Source organism: Scophthalmus maximus, chromosome 4 (assembly GCF_022379125.1).
Source record: "Scophthalmus maximus strain ysfricsl-2021 chromosome 4, ASM2237912v1, whole genome shotgun sequence".
Taxonomy (NCBI): domain Eukaryota; kingdom Metazoa; phylum Chordata; class Actinopteri; order Pleuronectiformes; family Scophthalmidae; genus Scophthalmus; species Scophthalmus maximus.
In genome coordinates, this window is record NC_061518.1 from 1,364,421 (window position 1) to 1,386,531 (window position 22,111).

A 22,111-nucleotide genomic window follows, 5' to 3' on the forward strand; every position below is an offset into this window, starting at 1 on the left:
CTGAAATACTGAGAAATGTGAAATATTTAGGTGTTTGAGTAAAATGTACATTGTTATTACTTCGCTCTGAACAGTGAGTGTCTGTGTCAGGGAGTCGATATCTACAATGTTAGATATGAGTTGATACGGCAATGGTCTGCTCGCAAATACATTTTGGGTCACCAAGGTCAAAGGTCAAGTTTACCAGGGCCAAAATATGACCCCCCCCCCCCCCCCAAAAACATTCTCATATCATGAACCAACGGTCGCATGGAGATGACACCAGTGGCGTTGGGAAGTTCATTGAAAGGCCTTTGGAGTACGTCGCATCTAATTTGACCCATGATGTCGTCATCTTTCAGAAAAATAAGGTCAGAGTTCACGTGTTTTCACCAAATTTGACCTTTTTATCGAAAATGCAATTACCGGTGACTCATCAACCACAGGTCAAAACCAGGGACAAATCTGAGGTCATGCACCACATCGTCAAGGTCATACCACCAATTCTCCTGATTATATTTTTGAATGACTATAACTTTTAAAAATTACGTACAGAATTTGATGGGATTCGTCTCGGAGCTCCTCATTCAATAGGCCGTTGGGTTCATAGAATAAAATCTGTGGCGAACTTTTCTGCGAGATGCAACATTAGGTGAATTCTCTGATTTCCAAAGGGAAACTGTCACGTCTGTTGTTCCCGCTGTTCTCCGCCCTGATCGCGTGACTCTGGAGGCGATGTCGCCGCTGCCGACGCCGCCGCGTCCGTTCATCAGCTTCACAGCAGTGATTGTTCTCCGGCTCCTTCCTGCAGCTCGGTGTCACACAGGCCGACCTGACAAATCACTGCCGCCTCTGTTGGCCTCACGTCGGCCCCGCGGGGCCTCGACGCGTCCAAAGGGGGTTTAACACAATCAGAACAGAGCTCAGACTGTCACTGTGTCCAGACTTCAGGGTTCCATCATCCTCAACAGTCTGAGGCTGAGAAGGAAAACCAGCGCCCACAAGGCCTCGATCACTGTCGTCCCACCGCTCCGATGAGTCGGAAGACAAATCTGAGGGACCATGAGAAGGTGAAGAAGGATTTCTTTCCCTAATTTTTCTAAAATTGTAGTGTTTTTTTCATAGCTTGAAGTTTTGCAACGTTTCACACTCTTTGAACCGCCGGTCCACCACTTTGCTCCATACAGAAATATGTCAACGGCCGATGGCCATGAAATCTGTTTCAGACATTCATGGTTCCCAGAGGATGAACCCTACGGACCCTGGTGATCCCGTGACCTTTTCCTGTTTATCCCACCAACGAGGGTTGACCTTTGTGGTTTTGACTTAAATATCTTATCAACCATGGGACAGATTGTCATTTCATTTGCTCACTGAAATTCACGGTGCCCAGAGGATGCATCTTTTTGACACCCTGACGGTCCTTTTTTAAATCCCGACAGTTCCCACTTATATCACAACATGAGCGAGATGCATTGACGTTCATGTTTCCCAGACGATGAAAACTGAGCTGACACCTCTGACTTTTGATCGACAGCGTCAACATGAGGTTCACATCTGTGTCCATGAGATTTCATGCTCCCCTCCGCAGGAATCTAAAATCAGTTGGGTCGTCCACTGACATTTAAAGGGGCAGTGAGCGATTTTGGAGAAAACCCCCCGTCTGTGGCTGTTGCACGGCTAGCGAGCTAAAAGGTTTGGGCCTATAAAGTCTATCCCAGAGTTGATCAATGAAAAGCTACCGACTAATGATTTTCCAGGACAGAAAACGCACACGCGTGATGTGATGACATGAAACGACAACAAGAGGGAGACGCTGTTTTCTTCAGTAAATGATTTTTATTTGGTCGACTTCGCCACAACTCAATTTTTTTTTTCTTCCTTTTTAACAATACATCTGTTTTCTATTTTACCTTTTTAAGCGTTTACGGAGAGCGATGAAGAGAATATTGCACCGGAAACAAGAGATGAAAAGTAGAACCATGAAGCAGAAAAGGAGAGGAAACGAAAAAAAAACCAAAAACCCATCACGACGGGGCGTTTCTTTACAGCGCAGCCCGGTTACACGGGCCTCCGCCGTACCGCACTGCTCCGCTCCTGCAATATACATCTTTTTAAAATAGCAATTCTATATGTTTTTAAGTCTGTTCAAGCTATTACATTACAGCAGAATTCAAAAGGTTCACATGCACGCACACAAGCAGGGCTCGCTGGAAACCCCACGGCCTGAAGGATGATTCGCTGCTTCACGGCCACGGACATTTCCTTTTTTCTTTTTACGATACGAAAATGCAGCAGTTATGTGAGAGTGTGTATATTAAGTTTGTCTGGAAAAGAGTGTGAATAATAGGAAGGTTGCTATGGATAGAAATGTGTTTGACTCACGTCTGGCAGTTTGGGTTTTGAATAGTCTGTTGTTCATTTGTGAGTAGTGATTGATATTGGTATTATCTTAATATTTAGCCTTTGCAGTATTGTACAGGAAAGCGCTGACGTCACAGTTCAGCAAATCAGCTGTTAATGCATCTTGTTTTGAATTCGACAGGAATGAGGAACCTCCACTCGACACCGGACACTGGAGCTTGTTAGTCCCGCAGACGGGAACGTCGACGTTCGTCAAACAGCGTCCGCAGAAAGAAACTGCCCGTGGTATTTAAACTCTCTTCACGTGCTTCTCCCCTGCTGTAAGGTTGTTGCTGTGAGCAGATGTACCACATGATGCACAGTAACCAAGGCAACCAGGAGATCGTCGCTCTCCATCGCGGAGAACGTAAAGGTAAATCTGCATCTTCACATTCAAATCAGCTGGAGCGGCTGAGGTCTGCAGCCCTCTGCTCACCCCTTTCTGTTTTATTTCAAAGAGCCATCGTACGTGCATCCGCTGTTCATGCATCTCTAGATACGTGGAGTTAAATAATGTATCATACAGAGGAATTCTTTTTTTCTCACTGTGGATCATAAAATTGCAAACCCCCAGTGAGGTTTGTTGGTCCGGTCGTTTGTTCCAGAGTTGGTTTTTGTTCCCGGTTAAAATCTATTAAATTCCTGAAAACCTATCAAAATATAAAAAATTGGCGATATCAAATTAAAACACGTCTAAATATGTCACATTGAGTTAATAAAGTGTCATTTAAAAACATCCACTGATTCACCACCACTGAATGAAAAGAAAAAAACGGTGAGGCATCGAGTTGAGGTGATTGTGGCTAAAAAGAAACAACTTGGCAAACTCAAGACGAAACTTGTTCTCGCAAATTAAAATAAAAGAGGAAAAACACCGTAATCGCCCTTTTTTATGTTGCTAAATCTGAAAAACTGCTTCAGGTTTCACGCGCACGCGTTTGCTCCTTGTGCTTCTTCGAGTGGCGGCTCCGGGAAATCTAAAATGTCACGACGGCGGCTGAAATACTGAGTCGGTGCTCTTTAAAAGTGCCATTTTACACTCAACATGTCCAACTCGGAGGAGAGCGGCCCGGCCGACACTATCGTGACCTCACGTCTCCGTCACAACTACACTACACTTCCGTTCCCCCTCGGGCACAGCAGGACACAAAGGCACATGTGGGTGACAGTCCAACGACGTCTACAGCCCCACGGCCTCTTCGCCCTCCTCGCAACCACATGTCCCTGTTGCTGCGGTGGAATACATTCTTCGTCCTCCGATACAGCTCTTTGAATAAAAGGTCTTTTCTAGACGCAACAACTGATGCGAGTTGTGTCGACTTTCTTCTTCTTCCTGATGAGCTTCGCACGAGAGCGATGTTCCGCATGGAAAGATTAAAAACTCGGTCCGCATCTCTCCTCACGACGCTGGAAATGACACTGATAGAACACATCGAAGACGACAGCAACAATTAGAGAGCGAAAACGTATTCGTCAAAGTCACCGTTAAGGAATAACAGCCACGGAGAAATTCGTACATCGGCACGATTGATTTTTCAAACTGTAGAAATATCTAATTTCACTACGGTACAGATTTTCGAGTACGGTCTTGCCTATCTACTCCAAAAGACGTATTGAAAGGACATTTTCTATCTCGCTATGTCAGTAGGAGGCACAAAGTCCAACACTGCGACCGTCATCGTTCAAAAGACACGGAGAGGGAGACGAGGGGGAAAGTTAAGTCACATTTACAATCGGCGATCGATGGGTTGTATTGTGAAAGACTTTGTTGCTGGCTTTGAGCTTCCGCCGACTTGTGCTTTGATTTATGCCAATTAGAAGACGAGCAAAGCATCAGCCTACAAATGGTTTCCTGTGTGACACAATCTGGAGGAACCGCTTGTTCCCCTCTTCTTCTTTTCTAAACAATACAAAGGACATGTCGTCTCCGCTAATAAAAGAAAGAAGCCACTGTTTCACACGGGTTGGGGAAAAAACTGGTTAAATGACAGGAACACTGTACTTGTTCCTTTCATGTGATTGAATAATAATAATAATAATAATAATAATGTAGTGGAGGACAAACAGTCAGAAAACTACGCTTGTAATACAAATGGCGAGAGCCACAACAAGCGTATAAATGAATAAAAATCTAGAAAAAAATAGACAAGTTATCCATATCCGTTTCTGCTTTCGGCAAAACGATCGCGCAAACTCCCGAAGCAGAGACGGATTTGTATATCGGGCTATTACAGGGAAGAGCAATTCAAAACACATCTACACTGGGGGAGGCCAGGAGGAGGGCGGAGGGAGGCAACGAGGATCTTAAAACTCGATCTTGCAGGCGGGGAAGGACTCATCCTGCATGACGACGGTGCTGCTGGAGGCCAGGACCATGATGTTGAGCTCCTGCTGCCTCTCGTGCGTCTGCTGGTACCAGTCGCGGGTCACCTCCGTGTCGTGGGTGGGGATCAGCGTCACCTGAGGGGAAGATCGGGAAGTGAGGGGGAAAACCTGGAAAGAGTGGCCCAAGAAACTCCTTCCTACACTGTGCGAGACGAGCATGGTTTTGTGGGAAAGACGCGTTGATAAACTCAGGATAGAGATTAACTTCAGTAGGTCTGGGAAATAATATTACCTGCAGGTTTGATCCCCACTGAGCTTTGCCGTCCAGCAGTGCATCGAGGACGCCTCGGCCTGGTTCGCCACCTGCGGCGTCGTTCCCGCTGACCACGTAGTACGCAGAGCGGATGCGTTTGAAAAACTCTTGGTCCACGTTCTTGGCACTACAGTGATTGGGAATGTAGGCCAGGTCTACATAAATGGGAAGGCCAGGAGCACCTGCAGAGCTGGACTTCTGGGAACCTGAGTGGGAGAAGGAAAACTGACATTTATCTTACATGATCAGCTTTTTTGGGGGGGTGTTAAATGTCACTGAAATCTAAAAAGCTGTCGAGAGTTTCTCAGGTCTCAGTTCTGCTCACCTGAACTGCTCTTGACCCCGTTGGTCAGCCCTTTGCCAGGGTTGAAGCTCGACCGGGAGACGTCGTCATCTTTGGAGCCTTGTCCGTCCGACAGACGAGACATACGTGAGCTCTTGTCCGCCTCCTTCTTCTTCAGCGAGGCACTGCGAGGGGACTGCGTCTGTTTGACAGGCATGGGAGACCTCTTGCGCCTCGCTGGCGATGACGATTTGGTTTTCCCGGAGGATTTCTTCAAGCCCTTTGCTTTTGGCTCTTTCTTAACTGACCCGTTATCCAAAGTGTCGGGATCCACCATGCAAACGTCTGGGCGTGGGGGATGAGGGTGAGGGTCCACGATGGGAGCGGGAGGAGGGTCATGGCTCATCCTTGAGGAGGGATGGCCGCTTCCTGTGGCAGATATTTTATCGATGGGCATGTAGTCTGCGTCCTCATCCGAGTCCATGTGGCCTTCACCAGTGGCTGAGGGGTATTCCTCCCCCGGAGGCCCATCAGAGTCTGACTGAGAACCAATAGACTCGCTGACGGAGGTGGGTGGTGTGTCCTCTGTGGCCAGACCCAGACCCGCCGACATGCCACCGGGTTGGTGCAGAGAACTGCTGTGAGACTGGTGAGGATGAGGCTGTTTGTGAGCCCGTCGCTTGACTGACAGATCGTGGTCATTGCCCTCCTGCGATTGGTCGCTCCTGCGTCCCTCCTCCTCGTCATCCTCATCGCTGGATAACCGGCGCATACAGGGGTTGATGAAGGAAGGCGAGAGGTCCTCTTTGCGCTGCCTGTACTCGGAGGAGGAATATCCGGGAGAGGTGCGGCTGGTGTAAGAGGAGGTGGCTCCCATGGGTGCATCACCGGCGAAATCCTGATCGCTGTCATCGTCCTCATCCTGCCCTCCTCGGCTGCACTCCTCAGAGTAGAAGGGTGAGTGGAACGGCTGGTCCGTTGAGGAGAGTGAAAGTGGGCGGGCAGGGTGCTCCGGCTCCATCTCACACTCCTCTTCAAACTCGTCATCGTGACGATAATGGGGAGGGGAGTCTCCAGGCACCATCCCCATCTGGGGCTTTGGCATCTCCCACTCATAGGCGCTCCTGTAACCTGCCGCTCCCTCCCTGGACTCTACCTTGGGCGGGCCTGGAGCCGCACCACTGGCTGCTGCACCAGCAGGGAGGGTGGGGCTTGTAGTGACCTCCGTGGGGCCGTTGGCTGTTTCTGGCTTGCTCGCCTGGAGAGGTGACGACATGTAGGAGCCGAGAACATCAGGGAGTGCACCAGCTGTCTTTTCAGTGGCAGCTGGAGCAACTGGCTTGTCAGAAAAGGGGAGACTCCCGGCCAGGCCACTGGAGGGTGACCTCCGAGTTATCTCACGCATGTAGGCCTCCTCATCCTCTTCTTCACTGCTGTCGGTCTCCTCGAAGTAATGCTTTCCTTCTTTGTCTGGGCGTGGTGAGGAAGTGACACCAAACAGAGCAGCGCTGGCTGCCTCTTTATCCTTGGAGAGCTCTTGTTGAGAGAACGGCCCTGCTGACGCCCCATACCCGACAGCTGTATCCAGCTTTGACCCGTCAGACCATTCAGGCTTATAGAAACAGTCAGATTGAGGACCTTTGTCCATGACGCCACCTAATGCGGTTGTGTGCTCCTTCTTGTCCTCAGCAAAGCCAGTGGACGAGAGCGTGCTGAAAGGTTTGACTTCCTCGAACGGGCTGAGGGGTGAGAAGCGAGCCAAACTGGAGGTGGACTCGGCCGTGGTCGTAGCTGTGATTTGTTTCTCGGACACTTCCAGATAGTCGTCCTTGGCGCCAGCGGAGCTGGAGAAGGGAGAATCCATGACCAGCGAGTGTTCATCTTTAAAAGAGGAGTACTCGAAGAGGGGCTCGGCAGAAGCGGGTGTCTCCAGCTCCTCTCCGAACTGACGGCTGGTGGACAGCGAGCCGGAGGTGGAGGATGAGTAGCTATAGGCGGAGGAGGAGGAGTACCCAGGGGCGGCGGTGGTTGTGTACTGAAAGCTCGTGTCCAGTGATCTCTTACTCAGAAGGTCCGGTGTCTTCTGTTTCTCAAAATCAGAATCAGCGGTGTCACTCTGGTAATAGCCGTCCTCCTTTGACTCCATTTTGAAATCGTCTTTTCCCTTGTCTGTGGTCTGACTTGATGAAAATGAGTCTTTCTCGCCACATCCATATGAGTAATCAAACCCTGAGGAGTAGCCCGAAAAACCGGTAGTCCCTAAATCAGTTGGCTTTCCACTGAAGGATGAGGAGTCTACCACAGCTTTGTCTTCAGCTTTGGTAAGAGAGCTGGAGCTGCTTTCGTTCATACTGGGCTTCCCTTGACTGTTGTAGCCATAGCCAGCCATGGAAACCATGAATTCAGGCCTATTGGAGCCGAACATTTCACTGATTGGACTTTTTGCTTCCTTCTCTGACTTCTCTTTGGCACCTTTCTCCATATCAGAATCTATAGCACCTTCATCCTCCTCCTCCTCCTCTTCGTCGTCGTCGTCGTCGTCCTCCTCCTCATCATCATACTCATCAACTACTTCATCATCATCGTAGTCCTCCTCATCCCTTGCTGTTAGTTTTCGCATATCAACCTCCAAACACCCTCCTCTCTCGCTGAAGCCTGTGGGACCAGGTTTGCCTTCATCATAAGCTTCCTTTGAGGCGAACGTCTGGGGCTTTGTGGTGTCAGTTGGACCTTTGAAAGCAACAGAGTCTTTGTCTGATGATAAAGAGGTGGACAGGGCCTCAGGTCTGTCTGCCACTGAAGGGAATCGGCTGCCTGTGTTGTATTCAAATGTCTCCTTTTCTTTGTCCTCTTTTTCAAATGGGGGTGAAGCAGAAGTGCTCTTGCAGTCGAGCCACGATGGCGTGGAGGACTCTTTTCCTTGCGAGGCAGTAAATCCCTCTTTCTCTAACATCTTTTCCATGGATGAGACCGGGGAGGGGGGCTCGTGTTTCTGCAAATCCCCTCCACTCTTGGCAACGTCCTTCTGCATCTTCTCTAAGGACTCCTGGCAAAACGAATCGGATTCCACTGAGCTCGTTTTGCTGTCGTAGAAGTCACTGTAAGAGAACGTTTTGCCGTGGACGTAGGGGGTGTCTTGTCTTATGTACGCAGCCTTTTCTTTGCTCTCCTTCTCTGGGAATTCATAAAGACTGAAATGAACGCTTTTCTCCGGCTCTTTAAGAGACTCATCAGTTTCCTCCGCGCTCTCACTTTTAAAGTCTGCTTTGATTTGATCTGTTGCTAATTGCTTCGACACTGTGTCAGTTATGTCATCATCATCATCATCTTTATCGTATTCGTCTTCATCTGAGTACACCACCTGAGGTTTTGGTTTTGCCTCTTTGCTAAAGGACACCTCTGTCTTGACCAAGGCCTTGACCTCCTCTTCGTCATCCAAGAAGCACCCTTCCTTTGCCTCCATTAGTTTGGCTGTAACAGTAGGCTTTAAATCCTTTTCGTCGCTATAGTCTTCTTCGTCTTCATCATCTTCATCGGACTCTTCAGATGCTTCGGAGGCCGTCTTGTCACCTGGCAGACCGACAAAGGAGGTGTTGTCTAGAACAGTGACCGATTTGTCTGTTTTCTGGGCGTCGGCTTTAACGTTGGTCACATCCTCGTCTTTGTCTTCTGCCTTAAACGGTTTGTCTTCTGTCGGAGAGTAGCCGCTGCTCGTTGGCACAGACTGTGTGGGTGAGGCCAGTCTCATAGTGCTGTCATCTGGACTCAGACATCTTTCCTCGCTCTCCTGCCTGGAGTGGGACTCTAACCCAGGGGAGAAAGATGAAGGAGGAGAAATGGGCTTAATATCTGCCCCGGCCTTAAATCCCTCTGGGCTGAAGAGTGCCTGGTTGTCTTTGACAGCCTGTGTGGGGGAGAACTGCGTAGTAGTGAAGGGAGGAAGAGAAAAGGTGGCAGAGGGAGATTTCTCCTTTTCCTGGAGCATCTTGGAGGCTGCTTGTTCGTAGCCCTCTTGCAGTTTACCCAGAGGGATGTCAACGTTCGGAGTCTGGTCCTCGTCTTCGTCCTCCTCGTCGTCTTCTTCTTCGTGGACTGATTTGATCTTTGCATTGCCCTCCATCTCAGGAATGTTGGGCTGGTGCTCCTCAGAGGAGGGAGACTTGAAGCATTTGTCATCCTCCAGCGAGGAAGTGGGTGAGATGGTTCCCGCTGAGTGGAGATAGTCTTTTCCTTGGGCGGCCTCTGCACGAGACGGGACGCTGTTGATGGTGTCGAGCAGGAGAGAGTTCCTCCCGGCCTCCTCAGTGCGAGGGGCCGTCACTGAGGCTATTGACTGGTCCTCAGCTACAGACGTGGCAAAAGATGACAGTTTGTCATATTCCGTGATGGATGTTGCAGAGGAGATGTGCTCTTCCTCTGCCAAAGGAGCGGCGAGGATGGCAGGGTACGGTGCCAGCTCGGGCTCGTGACCTCCCATGAATGCTCTCGGTTTGAAATCCATGGAGCTCTTCAGCTCCTTGATGCCGTGCACGGAGTCAAAGCTACCGGGCACATCGGGAACGGAGATGTCATAGGAGCCGACATCATAGCGCAGCTGTGGGATCCTGTCCTCCGGTTCCTCGTGGATCTCTTCGTCGGAGATGGTCTGTTCAGTCTCGGAGTAACCGGGAATCGTCTCGTCGTGGACGAAAGAGAACTGCTCCGAGGCAGAGGCTGCTGCGGTTCGCCCGGACGCGGCTGCGGTCGGTGTAGGTTTCTGCTCGGCTGGCTTGGCGTCCCACTCCTTTCCGGGTTTTTCCTTTTTCGCCTCCTCACTTTTATATTTCAGGACCTCGTCATCCTCCGTTCCTTCAAGTTCTGCTTTTTCAATCACATCGTCCTCCTCTTCCGAGCTGTCACTCTTCTTCGATCTGTCTTTCATGTCGTCCTTTACAGGGTACTTGTCGTATTTCTCCATCTTCTCCTCTTCATACTTCTTGTCAAAGCCGTCACTTGTGTCGTCCTTTTCAGTGGCTGCCACCTCTTCCAATGTGCCTTTGCCTTTGTTGTCCTCTTCCTGACTGACAGGGGATTTGGGCGAAGCAGATTTGATCTCGGAGGCTGGAGATGTGACTATCTCATCAGGGAAAACGGAGGAAGAAAGTTTAATATCTGTATAACGTGAACGTCCAGACATCACATCATTCTGGATTGGCTCGGGCTTGGGTTTGGATCGCTCTTCTTGTTTCAGAGCCTCAAAGTCCTCGGTGAGGTCCTCGGGGGACGATACAATGGACCTGTCGGCCAGAGCAGCTGCTGCCACCTCTGCAGGGATGTTCTTCGGAACTGGTCTTTTCTCATTGGCTTCCTCTTTGCCTGCTTTATTCTTGTCTGCCTTGGGCTTCGCCTGAGCCTTGGCTTTGTGCAGAGTCTTTCTCACTTCTGGGGTGAAAGGCTTCAGGTCAGGTTTGGTGATTTTTCTCAGCTCCGGTTTGCTCGGGTCTTTCTTTTTATCCTCTTTGGCTTTACCCTCTTTTTTCTCTTCTTTTTTAATGTTTTCATCTTTCTTTACTTCGCGTTTCTCCTTTTTAACGTCTTTCTTCTCTTTGTCTTTCTTTTCATCCATCTTGGATGCTTTCTCTTGCTTGGCAGTTTTTTCCTTGAATATTTTCTTTTTCTCTTTCTTCTCTGCCGCCGGCGCCACCGCACTGTTTTTCTGTTGCTTAGTCGCTTTTAGACTTTCACTTTTGAGTTTTTTCTCTTCTTTCTTTTCTGCTTTATTTTCTTTATTGATCTCATTCTTGGACTCCTCCTCCGGCCCACTGGCTTCTTTCTTAGTTGCTTTAGAGTGTGGCTTGGGTGACGATTTGAGACTCTCTTTGCTGTCAGTTCTGGATCTCATTTTAGTCTGCTTGATGACGGGAGGTGGTGCACCGGATGATATGTCTTTCTGAGTGGCCACTGGGTATCGCAGGAAATCCAGGTGTTTCAGTTTCTCGAGACCCTCGAAGATTTTATTCTGGGGGGCATTTCCTGGGAACAGCACCCTGACAATTTTTTCTGAGGGACGGTGAGGAATCCAAACAATGAGAGCGGTAACTGATGTCAAATAGGGAACAGATATTTCCCCTTCTTTTCCGTTGGGCATCGTAATCCCAGTCTTGGCTTTGCTGTTTCCAGCCCACTTCTGCATCAGAAACTGCATCTCTTTGCTTTCTTTTACAGGGTTTAAGACATACATGTCTAACTTTCCCACACCGAGTTTGTGGAACAGAGTGATTGGTTCGATGGTGTTGCTCACTACCCTGTGAAGCGGCTCTGGTGTGATACCAAGCTTGTTGAGGTACTGCAGTGTAAGAGATGCCTCTTCGATGCTTCGCTTCACTTTCAGTGTGGACTCCGGCATCCGGAGCTTCTCTGGGACGTTGAAAAACACGATCCCAAGCTCCGGTGAGATCAGGTTCTTCACCCAGTCACCGTTGCTGCTGGAGCCAGATCCTTGGTTACGCTCCTCCTCCTGCTCAGCAATCTTTCTCTGGAACAACCCATTAATGCCAGGGAGGTTGTCGGCCCCAATATGAGTGAGCAGAACAGAGTCGATCCTGTCCAGGTGGCGAACCAGCTTCCAAAAGCACGCCTTCCGGTCCGACCCTCCATCCACCAGGACGTTGAACCCGTTGACGGCGAACAGAGCAGAGTCTCCCCTGCCTCCGGGGAAGATGTAGCAGCATGGCTTGGAGAGCTTCAGAAAACCTCCAGAGGTCGGGGGCTCCAGAAGGTCAAAGGGTGATGGCACGTCCACGGTCTCCGAGACATACTCGGTGAACTCTGTGACTCCGTCCATGTCGGGGAGGTGGGGTTCCGGGTTCAAGCGGTATTCCAGAAGGTTTTGGATCGGCTGCTGCTCCTGGCTTTGGCCCAGGGAGCTCCAGCCCCCGTCTCCCTGACAGGAAACAGTAAGCCTTGACGGCTGCTCCGAGGAGGCCCTGGACAGGACTTCAGTCACCTGGGAACACAGTGACAGGGGAAAAAATGAAGAGCGTCAACTTAAAATAACTGTGCTTTTGTGCGATTTATAATCAATCACACATGCACTATAACTAAGTGGAGAGAGAGTGTGTTCAGCTTACTTGAGGGTTGGAGATGATGTCAGAGAAGTTTTGCCAGGTGAAGGCTCCGTCTTGCAGTAGGATGTCACCTCCCTGCTCAGAGCTCTGGCCACTTAGTATCAACAACTTATTCCCAGCAAAGTCAGTGATCAGAGAGCGGATCTAGGTGGAATAGAGGATAATCGCCAACATTTACGCTTTATAATAGCACATATTCCATCAGTCATCAACATCGGAACCAAAAAGTAAAATGGAACAGTACAGGATAGTTGAATATTCGTTTTTGGATTGGCCAAATGAAGTTGGTTCATATAATTCTTTCCGAAAGCTCTACATAACCTCCTGCGTATGATTAATACACCGAGTTGCTAGATTTCATTTGGTTTGAGTGTTATCAAGTTTGAGAGCAGCTCAATTTGTCCCATAATTAATGTCATCCAGGCAACATCGAGCCACAGAGTGATTGATGAATGGCAACCTCAAGAGAGTAAGACATTGTTAAAGGTGAATCTAAGTAGATATTGCAACTCGATGAGTCTGAGATGAAATCAGTGTCCAAAATAGAACTAAATATCAGATTAAATGTTTCAGTAATGTACGTTCAACCATTTCCATTATACTACAGTACACTAAAAGATCAACTTCAAAATCATAATTTTTACATTTGTAGCTAAGTTTTAATACCAACTAACACTGACATTCAAGGAGATCTGAGTGTGTTGGTTTATTTATAAGTAGAATATGGAATAGGTGTCACGCTGCGAGGCTTCAGACGAGAATGATGCTCTTTGATTATTTTCCAGATAATCAAAGGAGCGATTTTCACGAGCACGAGGAGCCCACAGAGGCTGAATGGTGAACAGCCGGTTGCTGCTGTGTTCTTCATTCGTGGGTCCGAGCAAATGATGATGATCATCATCATCGGCGCCCTGTGACTGATTTGTCCGTCTGGGGCGTATGACTCACCTCTGAAGCAGCCGTCTCCTCTGACGGGTTCACCAACACCACTGTCTGCAGCACATCACTCTGATACTGGAGAACTCGCTGGCCTTCGGGACACAGAGAGAGAAAACAACGAAAACCTTATAATAACGACACCCAAGGCCGCGTGAAAGAAAAAAGGCAACTTACGGGTAAAACAAACTACATACACAACGCGTAAACATTGTTTTTTTGGGGCAGAGAGCAATCGCAAAATCGAAAGATTTTAAACACTCTTGGTTGTGTTACACTTTGAGCCCATGTTGCAACTTTAAAGGTGCGATATACATTTTTCCTCCCGCCGAACATATTTTCGTGCAGATGGTGGTGACGGTCGTTTGCCAAGAGCTTCAGCCTTTTTTCTGTGTTTACAAGACAATAAGTGATTATAATACGTCCTTGGCGGACGAGGAGCTAAGTGGTTAGCATGCTAACTCCAATAGTTGTATTTTTTTTTACAATCACAATAAAGTCTCTATCTATCTCTATATACTGTATCTATCTAGAAACAAAGACGTGATGGAAATAGAAGCAAAAAGCAAGAGATGACATTATTGATGCTTTCTGGAAAGGACAAGTTTGATGCTGAGCTCACAACGTTTGTGCCAGACTGGTAAGTAAACAGCTGTTAATGCTAACGTTTATTAGCAATAGCAAAAACTTACATATAGCTCCTTTAATATTGCTACTGACAGATTGAATATGATACTGTCAGAGAATAATGATGATACTCTGAGACACTGGAATAAATTAGATGATTTTCTTAAAACTGCTGGAGGGAAATGAGACTAACATCTGTGAGACCACTTTGAACTAAAGGCTAGTGTTAGCATGCTAACATGCCCCCAATTATTATGCTTACACGTTAATATTTAATAGGTGATGTTTACCATTTCAATCTTCTTGGTTTAATGTTAGCACGCTATAACATTTGCTGATTTCCTGTAAATACTACGTATAGTCACTTAAAGGGGCAGTATGCAACACATTTTTTTGTAAAATTCAGCGAATACAGTCGACTACCAAACCCTAAAAAAAGGTGCGGACCGCACCTCACAACACATTGTGTAGTTTGTAAACATCACGACACCTTACGAGACGTGCCAGCGAGCGTCGCTACGACTCGGGTTTTGGCCCCGTTGTTAGCGTCTCCCAAACCCGAGGCTGCGGGCTCGAGCCCCAAGCCAGTGCGGTCAAACAAATCAACAACAGTCTCCAAAATGGCTTACTGCCCCTTTAAGTTAATGCAATTCATCCTGTGGGGAACAATGACGCTTGAACCAAATGTGACGACAGTCCATCCAAAATTTGGTCAAAGTAATTCCGTCTAAATCAACGTGGTGGACGAGGGACCAACATGGCCGCCTCTCGAGCACCACCAGCATCGCTGAAAGGGGGAAAAAACTGTATAATTAAAGGGAGTTGAACACGAATGGATGCCATCAAGCAGCTCTGGGTCTCATCGACGTTTTTGATACATCCTCCCTGATAAAGCCGCTTAAGATGGAACGGAGCACTTTCCATCAATCAACAGTCGACAAGATGTCTGACCGACGAATCCCTCTGGACCGGCTGTAACCTGAGCTGCTGCAAACGTTGCCAGTTGAAGTTGAACTAGAAGAGCAACGTTTCCCCAGGAGGAAAATACTTCATGACCAGTGTCAGTTACTGACAATGCGACACATGAACACATGGCGCGAGCATCCTCAACCCCACCCGACGTCTCTGTTGCTCACTTGCCAGCTGACGTCTCCAGTTGACTGAACCCCTCCTGAAGTTTAATCCTGCCACTACGCTCTTTTCATATACAATCACAGCAACGGCACAATAATCTCTCAGCCACAGGGCCCATTGGCTGTTTCCATGGCGACGGTTCCTCCGGCTCTGGGTTTCTGCTGCCAGCCGAGTTACACTGACCCACTCTGGGCCGAGGGAGACGCATTGCAGCATTTCTGCGCGAGGGAGGGGAGGCTGGTGCTGCATGACGGCGTGCACACGGCATCACGTAGTACAGGAGGTGGAGGGAGCGTCGGCGCAGCGGCAGCAGCATCATAACCGTGCAGCTGTTTCATCGGGGGGGAATCTATATTTAGCATGAAAGGTGTCGCCGCCTCTTCCTCCACCTCCAAGAATGTGTCTAAGATGTTAATGTCTTCCTTTCCTGCGAAAATGCACGAGACGCGAGGGCAACGAGGAGTGAGCGATACGCGGCGAGAGAAGACGACGTGACTCAATATCGGGGCGTGTTACGTGTGAGGTCAGGAAACATGTCGTTCATAAACAAGACGCTGATTCACAAGACACTTTATGATTTGTGACAGTTTTGTCAGCCTCTGGGAGGACGAGTCAGAATCACAAACGCAAGCCAACGTTAGATCCGTGGCGCGTTTCTTGAGTAAACGCACAGATTACAAATCTGAATCAAACAAGAAGAGTGGTGGTGATGGTTGTGGTTCTTTTGGACCGTTTGATTGTAAAAAAAAACAATATTAACACGAGCAGATTTACTGTGCGCAGCGCGAACACGGTATTTTAGCTACTGGCTGAAATGAAATAATTTAGAAGCCTGTTCGCCAGACCCCGATGGAATGGAACAATCGATGGAGTGGATGCTGATTCGGGAAGACGGAAACCGTGGATGTCTTCAGCAGAAGAATTTATTATAAGAGTTCAATACTGAGGAGACTTCCGGTTCTTACACGACACAGATCAACAGGTTCACAGTGTCGGGCCCTGTCGTGGATTCAGTTCAGAGGAATGTCGTCATCTCCCCGCGCCTGCGACGCCTCGAGAGACGTCGGCTGCTCAACGATCGTTTCGACTCGACAGGTGAGACGACCTCGCTCGGCGCCTGAGAAGACTCGTCTTCAGAGTTTCTCAGGGAGGAGAGACGGAAATTCCTCAACACTGATGACCAAAAAAAAACATGGTCGCGTTGAAGATCATTCTTTGCTAAATGAGTTATCTGAAGACATGTTGTACTGAAGGAGATATTATTCCTCTGCCAGCTCCTACAAATATTAAAACAACTTTTATCGTCTACTTGACAATATTTGATAATGTACAAAATGAATCATCATGTATTGAAGAAGACTTGAAACTAGAGATGGAACCAAAAACTCCTCAGGAAAAGGTTTTGACTGACGTTATAAATCAAGTGAGAAGTCGAGTCACTTTCTCACAGACCAGTATAGAGACAACCAGCGGAGTCGCCCCCTGCTGGTCATATATACTGTATGACCACATACTATTGCCTCACCGCAATCACTCTGATTTGATAAAAACTTGCCGTCGAGTCAAAGCCAGTCGTGTTTGTTGACGGTCAATGTGTCCAAACTCCAACTCAATTGTAAATCCATCTGCTGAGGAAGATCATGTCATATGATCAAAAGCTCCAGAACAGAAAGATTCTGATTCTCCCCCTCTGATTGAGGTGATCCTTCTGAACTCATGAATCTCTGGATTGTCTGGATGGTGAGTGGGCGATCGCAGCCTGGAGGGAAAGATGGAAGAGGCACAGCGAGCCCACGCACGCACACACGCACGCACCCGGGCTTCTGGTGAAGGATGGCGACGGGCTTAAGAGCGGACCACGTCCCGTACCCGTCACTGTGTGTGCGACGCCACGTGGCGCGAGTCTCCCACAGCGGATAGACATAAGGCGCGGAAATGTTATCGGTGGCGCTTCAGGATTTCCAACGCGGGAGAGAAACCGGAAGAAGAGGAAGAAGCACCGGACGCATGACAAGACACATTCTGCTGCGAGACGTATATATATATATATATATATGTATATATATATATATATATATATATATGTATATATATATACATATATATATATAAAACTCCATTAAACGACTGCTGCACAACACCCGAGTGAAGAATTGACTCAACATATTGTTGTGTGCATCCGGCAGAGGATAATTCAAAAAGCGTAAACCGCGTGCGAACAGATTGAACCGAGACATTTACGGCAGCTGGAGAACAAACCACTTAGCCGCTGCTGGTCGTCGTGTTTCCAGCTGACAGCGGCTTTTTGTTCACGACCTTCATCCCGACCTTGTTGGTCCTGAACGATACGGTTCCTCAATAACAAAGGCAGGAAGTTGCCCTTTATTTCATGACTGGTCGGATATTGAGAGGGTTCTCAGTCACAGAGGTAAACGTGTGGATAATATTTACAGTGACTGTCTCTGCAAAGAAATCAAATGTGGGGTTATCATGTGAGGAACCGCAGTTTCACATTGTCCGATATGGAAGTGAATCAGTGTCACGTTGTGACGCAACGAGCAAAAATGATCAACTCTGTTGTGAACCTAATGTTTTTGTGTAGCAACATTTTTTAAACCACAAGAATAGATTCTGAAAAATTCCTCCCACAAGTTTATTATTTTCTTTAAACAAATTTAAGTTGTTGGTTTTTTTTAAAGCACAATTGTTATACGTCATTATAAAGGATTTTCCTACGAACTCAGACAACTGAAATAATAATAATAATATTATTTATCATTTTCCATCTTTATTGATCTTGATTCTTGTTTATTAGTTTTCAGTTCAGATTTATAACTCCATTACTTTTGTTCTTCAGATTTCGGGAGTTTTGCTGTTCCCCTCGGCAAATACTTTCTACGTTATTTTGCTCAGTGAATTATGCCATATTTGTTTTGTACAGACATATTTCAATGAAAAAAAACGAGCTTCATGAAACCACCCCACAAAAAAAACAACCAGTTAATATTTTGTGTCAAGTATCTGGATTTGTGGTTTTGAAATTGACTCGACTCAACAAGGCCGAGGCGACTGAACGTGATTGGTTGGTTCATCAGGTGATCACTCCTCTGTCCTCCTTAATCGATGAGCTCCTCGTCCATCAGACGGGACAGAAACACACGTCCGGTGGCACAAGAGGTCAAACTGTAACGGCAGGAACTTAAACATTAAGGTGAATCATGTATTTTCTTTAACCGCTGCAGTGTTCCTTTCCTTTGTGAGACCACACTGTACGTGTGTGTGAAGGAAAACAACTTCGACACAAACGAATTCAAACTTTGTTTGACAGTTTGGACAATTTGAAGGTGAATCCATCGAACGGTGCGGCGGTAGGGGGATGAAAAGCTCCGGTGTGAACACAGATCGCCTGTTCTTCCAGTTATTACAGCTCTGTAGCACAAAGAGACACTTTCACTTCACGTATGATTTTTTATAAAAGCAAAAACATCCAGAGCGGCCTTGGTGACAGAATGTCTTTCATAGCTCGTCCTCGTCTTGTAACTTCCTGAGTTGATGCCGTTGCACCGAAATTGACTGCAATTCACCGAGCGGGAAGTGGAGCCGTACTGCGGCTGCATTGCAAACACAAAGATCCTGTCTCGTGCAGAGACATAACCCCCATGAAACCATCAGATTAAAAATAAAACAAAGCCGTTTTTGTTCCTCTGATTCAACCATTTGTCCTCACTAACGCCGCTCCGTCTCTGCGTCCACGGTGACATTCCCGTCATGTCACCGTGGTTTACGGTGAAACCGGTAACCGCTTCATCCCCAGTAAGAGTACGAAACCACTACTGCACATGTGCAGTTGGCGCATCGAAATGCAAGAGCAGATCAGGGAGGTGGGCAGAGGTTTTTTTAGTCTTATGCAACAGATGTTACAGAAGATGCTCGGTCACATGTAGGAAAACGCCGAGAGTGGAAATTGGACTCTTTACGATCGATTGGTGCATCTCAAGACGAAGTTTCTCCTCTGGACAGACGCTCTCCTCGCTCTTTGACCTGGAAACTAAAGTAAAGATGGAGGATAAACCGACAGTGAGACTTAACGAGGCCTGTGCTAATTTCAATGTCGGTCTGGGGCCACGCCCACTTCTCCTCCTCCACCGCCACACCACCACCAAATGATTATTCCTGTCGCTGGGCGTCCACACTTCCACCGCCCTGCCTGATCCCGCTGAGCTCAGCACTCTGCCTCACCCGGCCTGAGGCATCATGGGAGTTCATGTGCGTGTGTGTGAGCGGTGTGTGTTACTTATTCGGATGGGTGGGTTTTATCTACAGGAGAATTGAATAACACGGAGGATAAAATGTGATCGGGTTCATTCGGCTTTAGACGTTATGAAAGCAGGTGACCTGAGCCGCTCAGACTGCAGGTCGTAGGTCAAACACACGCAGCTTCCACTCGGACTGTTAAAAATAAAGGCCATTCAACGAGCTGCAACTCACAGTTATTGTCATTAATTGAATTGTCATTAATTTCAATAAAAGTCGATAAAATGTAAGAAAGTCCTGAACCATTTCCTGTGACGTCAAGCCGACGTCTTCAGTTTGCTAGTTCTGTCCAACAGCCTAGAGTTGAGACAATTGATTGATTGACAGATTGATTGATTAGTGAAATTCCATGTCCATGTCCATTCCATAGTCAAAAATGTCAATTTTTTTCTGGCCTCAGACTATGAACCAACTTTCCTGTCTACCTACCGACTTTCCTTCCTACCTACCGACTTTCCTACCTACCGACCGACTTTCCTACCTTCCTATCTACTGACTTTCCTTCCTACCTACCGACTTTGTTTCATACCTACCGACTTTGTTTCATACCTACTGACTTTGTTTCATACCTACTGACTTTCCTTCCTACCTACTGACTTTCCTTCATACCTACTGACTTTCCTTCATACCTACTGAATTTCCTACCTACCTACTGACTTTGTTTCATACCTACTGACTTTCCTTCCTACCTACTGACTTTCCTTTCTACCGACTTTCCTTCCTACCTACTGACTTTCCTTCCTACCTACTGACTTTCCTTTCTACCGACTTTCCTTCCTACCTACTGACTTTCCTTCTTACCTACTGACTTTCCTTTCTACCGACTTTCCTTCCTACCTACTGACTTTCCTTCCTACCGACTTTCCTTCCTACCTACTGACTTTCCTACCTACCTACCTACTGACTGTCCTTCCTACCTACTGACTTTCCTACCTACCTACCTACTGACTGTCCTTCCTACCTACTGACTTTGTTTCATACCTACTGACTTTCCTTCCTACTGACTTTCCTTCCTACCTACTGACTTTCCTTCCTACCTACTGACTTTGCTTCCTACCTACTGACTTTCCTTCATACCTACTGACTTTCCTTTCTACCTACTGACTTTCCTTCCTACCTACTGACTTTGCTTCATACCTACTGACTTTCCTTCCTACCTACCTACTGACTTTGTTTCATACCTACTGACTTTCCTTCCTACTGACTTTCCTTCCTACCTACTGACTTTCCTTCCTACCTACTGACTTTGCTTCCTACCTACTGACTTTCCTTCATACCTACTGACTTTCCTTTCTACCTACTGACTTTCCTTCCTACCTACTGACTTTCCTTTCTACCTACTGACTTTCCTTTCTACCTACTGACTTTCCTTCCTACCTACTGACTTTCCTTCCTACCTACTGACTTTCCTTTCTACCTACTGACTTTCCTTCCTACCTACCTACTGACTTTCCTACCTACCTACTGACTTTCCTACCTACCCTACCCTGCCCGGCACATATTTACATTTAAAACACTTGAACATTAATTTTTGCCTTTAAAGGGAATTTTAACCATTAATCAATTATTCACATTTTGTTCACCGACTACATCGTTCATCGACGAATTGTTTCACTTCTACTGATGACGTCCATCTTGGGCTTCTGGTTGTTGTCATGATCCTTTATCACCATTGTCTGACACGTAATCAACCAAATAAATGATAAATATTGAAAATAATGAATCCAGAATGGAAATAACTGTCAGTTGCAGCGGAACATCCAAAACTCAAAGGTCTTAGCTTTCAATAATAAGAATAAAACTGAGATAAGGTAAGATAATGTTTGATTTTTCATAATAGTATATGACTTAAACTATCAGACAATTTTACAAAATAGCAGCAGATACAGTTTCCGTCAATGGACTTATACTGATGAATTGCTTCAGGGACTAAAACCATCACATTCCCGTTATGTAAACAGAATATCAGTCGTCCCTTCGCCTCGCGTGTGCCTCTGGATTAAAACAGCTGTCGGTCTGGGAGTCTGCATCTATTTATGAAACGTTTTTCGTCTGGACGGTCGGTTGCATAAGTTTGGGGTTATTCGGAGGGTGAAGTCTAATAATCCTCGTCCCCCCTGCAACAGTGTTCACATGAACGAACTGAGCCTGAACGCCGCGACAGCCTGACCAGGCCTCAGCAGCCTCGGCCTCACAGAATGATGCCTTCAGGTTCTTCAAAATAACAATAAAATAATATCAGGTCACCTGAATTTACTCATCTGAATCCAGAGCATCCGGTGAACCGACACATGGACAAGAGCGTTGACTCGAGTCGGAGGGGGCTGAGGGAAGTCCCACAATGCACTGCCCTCGCATCAACAACCGTTAAGGACATTATCATCATATATGATAATCAAGAGACGCCAGGACGGACTGGGGCTACACTGACGACACCAAGGTCACGTCTTCAGTTTTATTTTAAACAACCTGAGGAGAAATTGAATCTACATTCTACAAATGCACATTAATTTTTGCATAAAGCTGATTGTGATCTGATTCATGTTTGATGGTCTTTATTTTCACCCATTTTGAGGCCAAACGAAAAAGAAATATCAATAAAATAAAGCAGTAGACTATTGGATAGGGAGAAAACATGCATATCAATTATGCATTTTCAAAAATAAATATCATTTTTGAGTCTTTTTCAAT

The 22,111-nt window shown here is 47.0% G+C and overlaps 1 protein-coding gene and 1 long non-coding RNA gene across 4 annotated transcripts in view; one reads left to right on the forward strand and one right to left on the reverse strand.

The window, feature by feature from the left end:
* The first annotated feature begins 231 nt into the window (after nucleotides 1-231).
* Nucleotides 232-21,958, forward strand: LOC118302623. Of its 2 annotated transcripts, XR_007030566.1 has the most exons (4): nucleotides 232-1,049; nucleotides 2,669-2,755; nucleotides 13,879-13,985; nucleotides 21,692-21,958. It is a non-coding gene; the product is annotated as an uncharacterized LOC118302623 (long non-coding RNA). The 2 variants fall into 2 exon arrangements; XR_007030565.1 differs by lacking the exon at nucleotides 232-1,049 and having other exon boundaries at nucleotides 2,622-2,755.
* Nucleotides 1,799-22,111, reverse strand: part of map1aa (microtubule-associated protein 1Aa) — a 34,325-nt gene continuing 14,012 nt past the window's right edge. For both annotated transcript variants that reach the window (XM_035628917.2, XM_047331481.1), the window contains 5 exons: nucleotides 13,358-13,440; nucleotides 12,413-12,553; nucleotides 5,346-12,288; nucleotides 5,000-5,226; nucleotides 1,799-4,842 (listed from right to left, as the gene is read on the reverse strand). In XM_035628917.2, coding sequence (XP_035484810.2) covers nucleotides 4,687-4,842; nucleotides 5,000-5,226; nucleotides 5,346-12,288; nucleotides 12,413-12,553; nucleotides 13,358-13,440 — 7,550 coding nt within the window. In that variant the 3' untranslated portion in view covers nucleotides 1,799-4,686. The remainder of the gene's footprint in view (nucleotides 4,843-4,999; nucleotides 5,227-5,345; nucleotides 12,289-12,412; nucleotides 12,554-13,357; nucleotides 13,441-22,111) is intronic.